At 52.1% G+C, this 7,432-nt stretch overlaps 1 protein-coding gene across 6 annotated transcripts; it reads left to right on the forward strand.

Annotated features, from left to right (window-relative positions):
• The first annotated feature begins 261 nt into the window (after window positions 1-261).
• Window positions 262-5,088, forward strand: PSRC1 (proline and serine rich coiled-coil 1). Of its 6 annotated transcripts, none has more exons than XM_054455156.1 (8): window positions 262-1,564; window positions 1,902-1,958; window positions 2,063-2,120; window positions 2,578-3,019; window positions 3,393-3,507; window positions 3,598-3,867; window positions 4,155-4,248; window positions 4,488-5,088. In XM_054455156.1, the coding sequence occupies exons 2-8, from the start codon at window positions 1,940-1,942 to the stop codon at window positions 4,489-4,491; spliced, it is 1,002 nt and encodes a 333-aa protein (XP_054311131.1). In that variant the 5' UTR covers window positions 262-1,564; window positions 1,902-1,939; the 3' UTR covers window positions 4,492-5,088. The 6 variants fall into 6 exon arrangements, with proteins under 6 accessions (XP_054311131.1, XP_054311122.1, XP_054311107.1 ...); XM_054455147.2 differs by having other exon boundaries at window positions 1,462-1,564; window positions 1,907-1,958; XM_063652329.1 differs by having other exon boundaries at window positions 1,487-1,564; window positions 1,849-1,958.
• The last annotated feature ends 2,344 nt before the right edge of the window (window positions 5,089-7,432 follow it).

Consider the following 7,432-nt stretch of genomic DNA (forward strand, 5'->3'; position numbering starts at 1 on the left):
TGCACAGGAAATAATTCAGCGCAAGTCCATAAAGTGAACGCAAGTTTATTAAGAAACAAAAGGGATAAAGAATGTCTACTCCAGAGGCAGAGCAGCCCCAAGGGCTGCTGGTTGGCCATTTTTATGGTTATTTCTTGATTATATGCTAAACAAGGGATGAATTATTCATGAGTTTCCCGGGAAGGGGTAGGCAACTCCCTGGAACTAAGAATTCCTCCCCTTTTTAGACCATGTAGGGTAATTTCCTGATGTTGCCATGGCATGTGTAAACTGTGGTGGTGCTGTCTGGAGTGTCTTTTAGCATGCTAATACATTATAATTAGCGTATAATGAGGACTGAGGACCACCAGAGGTCAGTTTCATCGCTATCTTGGTTTCGGTAGGTTTTGGCTGGCTTCTTTACCCATGCTGTTTTATCACCAGTCTTTGTGACCTGTATCTTGTGCCAACCTCCTATCCCATCCTGTGACTTAGAATGCCTAACCTCCTAGGAATACAGCCCAGGTCTCAACCTTATTTTACCCAGCCTCTATTCAAGATGGAGTCGTTCTGGTTTGAAGCCTCTGACAAGTTCACTGGTGGCCCGGGCAACATTTAGAAACAATAGAGACAACACTCCTAACAAGTTGGTTTAAGCATTTTACAAATACTGCTTTTAGTTCAGAGGGGGCTACTTACAAACACCCCCTCTAAATCCCCTAAGGGCACACGGTAGAAAATGCCTTCATAATTATCCTTGTAACACCGTAACTGCGAGGACTACCATCCTCCTTTCACAGATAAGCGAAGAGAGGTGAAAAGAGGGCAAATATACTCAAGGCAGCCGCCTCTAAACCGAAACTTGGGTTTTGAGGTCAGTTAAACTTGGGTTGAATTTGAACTCAAGCCTGCCTGGGTGAAAAGCCCGTTGCCTTCTTTGCACCTCAGCGGCTTCAGGTTCTTGAAGAGGCGATAGAGGATGTACTTCTTAGACAACCTCAATATACCTACAATATAAGTGTTTAGGTGCTCCCTTAACATGGAAAAAACCCACAACTGAGGAACCCCGGCCAATGCGGCGCCTGCATATTGAGTGCGCCCAAGAAAACGAATTTCCTCCCGTAGAGCGTCGGTTAGCGGCCGCGTTAGGCGGCACAACCGTTCTGGAGACTGGGTGCTCCGCGGCCCAGCAGAGGAAGGGGGGTGGGGCGCGAGTTCCATACTCGTGGGTCCGTTTCTTCCCTCCTGGCCAGCCGCGCTCTGCTCCCATCGGCCTGCGGGAAAGAGGGTCTCCGCGCACACGAGCACGCGCACTCGCGGCCTCAACCCTCGGCTCCGCGTCGGCAGCCTGGGATGCAGTCTTCTAGGAACGGTTCTCCCCCAGCCCCCACCGGCTGACTTCCGGCCGGCAGCTCCGCAGCCCCGCCCCCTGAGGATTCACCAATCACGGTGCGCGTGTGGCTTAGTAGGTGGGGCCTGAGAGATTCGAAAGGAGCCCCGCCCCCTCGGAGCTGATTCCCGGGACTAGGTTGCGGGAGAAAGCCTGTTGCGTGGAAGATAAGGCTGCGCGGAGAGTGGAAACAGGGTAGGCTGGAGGTGTGCTTTGCGTGTGATGCCAGGGGAGTGGAAAGGTGGCTTGGGGAGTGCAAAACCCTGAGGACAGTGGCGGGGAGGAAGATGGGGCGTGCAGGCCGCCCCCAGTGAGGAGAGGCCAGGATGCAGGGCGGCTCCAGGGCAATCTGTGCAGTTGGGGGAGCCCTCCGTATCATTCCCGGAGGTAGCAGGAGTAGTTGTGCGGGAGGTGCCACTCCTGGGCGCTTGCTTTGCCTCCAGCATGACCCCCGACCCTGGCTTGCACCCTGAATCTAGCTGCGAGCCTTGGGCAGAATGGATACCTGAGGAAAGGTATGGTTTCTCTCCAGCTCAGATCTAACTGGACTCTCGCTCCTGCTGGCTGGACATGGAGGATTTGGAGGAAGGTAAGGAAAGGAGGGAGGGAAGAATGAAAGGGAGGAGTGAGACCCAGCGATGGACAGCTGCATCAGGGACCCATGACTGGCCTTCATTCTTCTTTCCCCTTCAGATGTAAGGTTTATTGTGGATGAGACCTTGGACTTTGGGGGGCTGTCACCATCTGACAGGTACCAGCCTCTTTATCCCACTTATTTTCCTCTAACAGTACCTCTTTGTCTCGAATCCCTTACTGCTGAATTATTGGCTTGGGTTGGTAATTTAGCAAGGTTTGTCGCACTTGGGGCTGCTGGGCGGCTGGCTGACTCGGGCCTCTATGACACTATTGGTAGTGGGGAGAGAAGGGAGAAGCTGGAGTTAGATTTCAGGGTGTTAAGAAGAAGGATAAGTGGATTTGCTGCATCTCCATCCTGGCATCATTTCTGATGTCCGTAAATGCTGAAGGCCTATTAGGCCCCATAGAACCAGGTATCTCATCACCCAGAGGCCACATCTCACAGCCAGCATGGGCATCAGGGCCTAGGGTCATCTCCCTGGCTCTGTTGTGGGGCTTTTGTGCAGTCTCCCTTGCATAATCTCCTGTTCCCTTTTGCATGGGCATGATGCCTGGTTTGTTTCCTGTCTCAGCCGTGAGGAGGAAGACATAACAGTGTTGGTGACTCCAGAGAAACCACTTCGACGGGGCCTCTCCCACCGAAGTGACCCAAATGCAGTGGCACCTGCCCCCCAGGGTGTGAGGCTCAGCCTAGGCCCCCTCAGCCCAGAGAAGCTGGAGGAGATCCTCGATGAGGCCAACCGGCTGGCCACTCAGCTGGAGCAGTGTGCCCTACAGGAGCGGGAGAGTGCAGGCGAGGGCCTGGGGCTTCGCCGAGTGAAGCCCAGTCCTCGGCGGGAGACCTTTGTGCTGAAGGACAGTCCTGTCCGAGACCTGCTGCCCACTGTGAACTCTTTGACGCGGAGCACCCCCTCCCCAAGCAGCCTGACGCCTCGACTCCGGAGCAATGATAGGAAGGGGTCAGTCAGGGCTCTCCGGGCAACATCTGGAAAGAGGCCCTCCAACATGAAGAGGGTGAGTTGAGAGGGTTGAGTTGGAGGTGTGCCCCAGACATGGTGTGTGCCATGATGCAGGCAGGGAGTGGTTTCCTTATTGGTAAAACAGGGATAGTATTTCTACATCTAGAATTGTTGGAATTAAATGAGAACCATGAAAAAAGAGAACCAAAACTCTTACCACAGTGTCTGAGTATAAGCTCTGTAATGTCTATAATAAACTCAATAAATGGTATTGGCAATAGTGATGGTGATGGTGATGTTAGCAGCTAACTTCTACCCTTCCTTACTGGGATGTAGACAACTCTCCACCTCTATTTCTTGATTCCTTAAGCCACAGAACAGATCTTTTTTCCACTCTAGTCTTTTTTCTCTCTCTCTTTGTGTTTCAGGAGTCACCCACTTGCAATCTGTTCCCTGCATCCAAAAGCCCAGCATCTTCTCCTCTTACCCGATCGACCCCCCCAGTCCGGGGGAGAACCGGGCTCAGTGGGAGAGCAGCAGCCAGTGAGGAGACCAGAGCAGCCAAGTTGCGGGTGAGTGGGAGTGGGGAGTTTGTGGGATTGACCCTGAAATTTCTCCACTCCTCTCCACCAGGCCCACCCAACCCCGTCAGATCCGTCCTGGCCCCACAGCCTTCTACCAGCAACTCTCAACGCCTGCCCCGGCCACAGGGAGCAGCTGCTAAATCTTCCAGTCAACTGCCCATTCCCTCGGCCATCCCCAGGCCTGCCAGCCGAATGCCACTCACCAGCCGGAGTGTGCCACCTGGCAGAGGTGCCCTACCTCCGGATTCTCTGTCAACTCGAAAAGGGCTTCCAAGACCAAGCACTGCAGGACACAGAGTGCAGGAAAGTGGACACAAGGGTAAGAGTTCAGGAGGAAGAATTCCTGCCCTTGCCCAGCATGTCCTCACCCTCCCAGAGCTGGCAACAGTGACCACTTTTGCCATCCTTATTGCAATTCAATTGGAAGATGGGGAGACTGAGTTACAGAGAGGATATGGGGCTAGACAGAGTCTGAGTCTTAGTTTTCAAATACCTCATGGTCAGGGGGAGATTACTAATCCCACACTCGCTCCCTTCATCCAGTATTTCTTTTCGAGGTCAGTTAAACTTGCTGCTAACTCATTTCTTTTGTTAACCCCCATGAAGTTCCTGTTTCCCAGCGACTAAATCTTCCTGTCATGGGTGCCACTCGCAGCAATCTGCAGCCCCCCAGGAAAGTGGCAGTCCCAGGACCTACCAGGTCAGTCTGGTCCTCCCTTGCCCCTCCTGTCTCCCTACCCCACCATCTTCTGGGATTCCAAGCTGTTACGCACATCAGCCCTGAATTGTGTATGAAAAGACGGAGAGAGGAGGGGAGCCTGGGGCAGGGGAAGGGGGATCCCATTTCTTCCCACCCTGAGGAGCTTGAACTCTGCTGGGTGACAAATGGGCTTGAGGATGAAGGGCATTTTAAAGCAGTTGTTCCTTCTATCTCTTTAGGTAAAGAGATCAGGACAGCAAGCAAGACTTCAGTAGCAAACCACTACAGTCAGTACCTGGACTTGCCTCTACCCAGCAGACCCTGACTCCAGCAGATTCTGGCCCAGGGACAGGAGGAAGAGATGCCACCAGGGCTGGTCTCCCGGGAGTAGAGACAATGGGAAATGGGGTGGATTAGGATTGAGCTGGAGAAGACTTAACCTCTCTGGGTTGAAAGAAGATTAGGGGCAAAGAGGTCACCTTCCAGCAGTGAAATGAACAAATAGAAGATGAGAAGTACAGGCAAGTGGTTTGTTTTTATCCACCCCCACTGTTGTGGTCAGCCCCAGAGAATTTTATCTTCTTCCCTGGCATTGGTTCACTGGACATTTCCATGTGAGTGGCCTCCGTAGCTAACCTCCCTGCCCTCTGAGGAGCCATCTTCCTGAATCGCATTCTCTACTGGACTCTGGCCTGCTTGGAGAGGTGGCAGAAGGCACCCGGTCTTCAGAAATTGTTTCCTGTGAATTCTGTGACTCCTAATAGGCCAGTCTGTGATCAGCTTACTCTATGAGTCTTCATTTTTCTAAAATAAAGTGAATGTATTTTTATATCCTCTGTATATCTGGAAGTCGATCCTGCTCCTATGTCTTTCTTTTTTTTTAGACAGAATCTTGCTCTGTCACCCAGGCTGGAGTTTAATGGCGCGATCTGGGCTCACTGCAACTTCCACCTTCCGGGTTCAAGCAATTCTCCTTTCTCAGCCTCCTGAGTAGCTGAGATTACAGGCGCCTGCCACCCACGTCCGGCTAATTTTTTGTATTTCTAGTAGAGACGGGGTTTCACCATGTTGGCCAGGCTGGTCTCGAACTCCTAACCTCAGGTGATCCACCCGCCTCAGCCTCCCAAAGTGCTGGGATTACAGGTGTGAGCCACCGCACCCAGCCCCTGCTCCAATTTCTCTCTTTTTTTTTTTTTTTTTTGAGCCGGAGTTTTGTTCTTGGTGCCCAGGCTGGAGCACAATGGTGCGATCTCAGCTCTCCACAATCTCTGCCTCCCAGGTTCAAGGGATTCTCCTGCCTCAGCCTCCCCGAGTAGCTGGGATTACAGGCATGCACCACCATATCTGGCTAATTTTGTATTTTTAGTAGAGATGGGGTTTCTCCATGTTGGTCAGGTTGGTCTTGAACTCTTGACCTCACGTGATCCGCCCGCCTCGGCCTCCCAAAGTGCTGGGATTACAGGTGTGAGCCACCGCACCCAGCCCCCTGCTCCAATTTCTAACAAATTTGGAGTAAATCTCTAATTCCGGGCAGGGAGCCAGGATGGGCCTCCTAGGCAGGGGCCTGAATAGGCCCTAGGGCCTTGAGATTCCGGCTCATCAGGCTGTGACTGCTCCCCTTGTTGGCATTAGACAAGGACAGGCTGCCTTTCCCCAGGTCTCATGTATCATTGGAAGGTCCAGATGAAAGTTAAGTGTAGCTTAATTCACAGTATGTGAGGCTATTAAGCTAGGATCTAGGTAGATTCTTATTTATATCCTAAACTTGAATGTCCTTTACTGGCAAAATAATGGCGCCTCCTAGAAACGCACCAGCTTCTTGTTTGCTCTCCCTGTGAGACGTGAAGGCCCTTTGGTGGTGTTCATCTTCCCCAATCACCTCAGCCAGAGCTGCTGGAACACCTAGTCACGCTCCAACTAACATCACTGGGGTTATCCGTGCTCTCCTCATCTCCCATTAGACTTGGGGGCGAGTGTCAGGATCCGGAAACCTCTGCAGTACCCTAGTGTTGTGACCTCTGTGTAGCAGAGCATTTAGTTTATTTATTCAGAAGATATTCGAGTGCAAGATGGTGTTTGTTGAAGGAATAACAAAGACACGTTTAACAGATTTGGTGGTGTAGGGCCTCCCTTTTTTTGCAGCCTTTAACTCTAGTAATCAGAACCAATTCAACTCCTTCTGAGTTTTGAGGAAACTTCCCTCCCTGAAGGCCAGGCCATGACTTGAGAAAGGCAGCAGGTAAGTGGGCAAAGAGAAGTGGGACTGCCAGCTGGTGCCCCCACCCATGCCTATTTGGCCATAAATGCCTGACTTAGGCACCAAAGTGTCCTTGCCCTGTCCCTGGAGCCAGAGGCCCATCACTGCTTTCCCTGTTTTGTGGCTGATTCCAAGGTTCACCTGGCACATTCACCTACTTCAGTGACAGTGCCTAGATATGCACCTTTCCCTGAGTACTGCAGCAACTCTCGCAGCCTCTGGGATTCCAGGAATCGGTGGGAGGGAAGGGGTATGCAGACAGACCCGGAGTATTCGGCTCTGGAGAAATTTGGCGTAAGGCAAGAAACCTCAGGTGTGCTTCCCAGCTGCGCCCTGCACTGGTGTCTAGCGAGCAGGGCCTGTTGGTGGCTCCTGGGCCAATGGAAGCACTGGAAGATCAGCAGGCTTAGGTACACACCTGGGCGAGGCCGGAAGGTGACATGTTTGTGTGAAGCCATGTCCAGGGTGGGTCCTTAGAGGCAAAACAAGCTGCAGACCCATGTGTTGTTGCCACCTGGCGGCTGGAGAGGGCATACCACATCCTGTTCACCCTCTTGGTCAGCCTTGAGTTTTGTCCCCACCCCACCTCCTCCCACTCCAAACCTGCTTCAGCAGCACTTTCAGTAGGCAGTGCCAGTCAGAGAGGAGGCCCTCCTGCCATGGCTGCCCTTCTTGTTCAGCCACCTGCCTGTCTCCTTGCCTTTGGGCCTGGCTTTCTACTTTTTCTGTCTATGCACTCTTCCATTGCACCCAGTAGCAACAACACAGAAAGCCAGTGTTTACTGGCCTCTTACTATGTACTATGAACTGTTCCAAGCACTCTACATGTGTTAACTCACTTAATCTTCATAAAAGCTCAATTAGGTGGATGCTTTTCTCATCATCCTCATTTTGCGGGCAGAGAAACTTAAGGCTCAGAAAGATTAA

Source organism: Pongo pygmaeus, chromosome 1 (genome assembly GCF_028885625.2).
Source record: "Pongo pygmaeus isolate AG05252 chromosome 1, NHGRI_mPonPyg2-v2.0_pri, whole genome shotgun sequence".
Classification (NCBI taxonomy): Eukaryota; Metazoa; Chordata; class Mammalia; order Primates; family Hominidae; genus Pongo; species Pongo pygmaeus.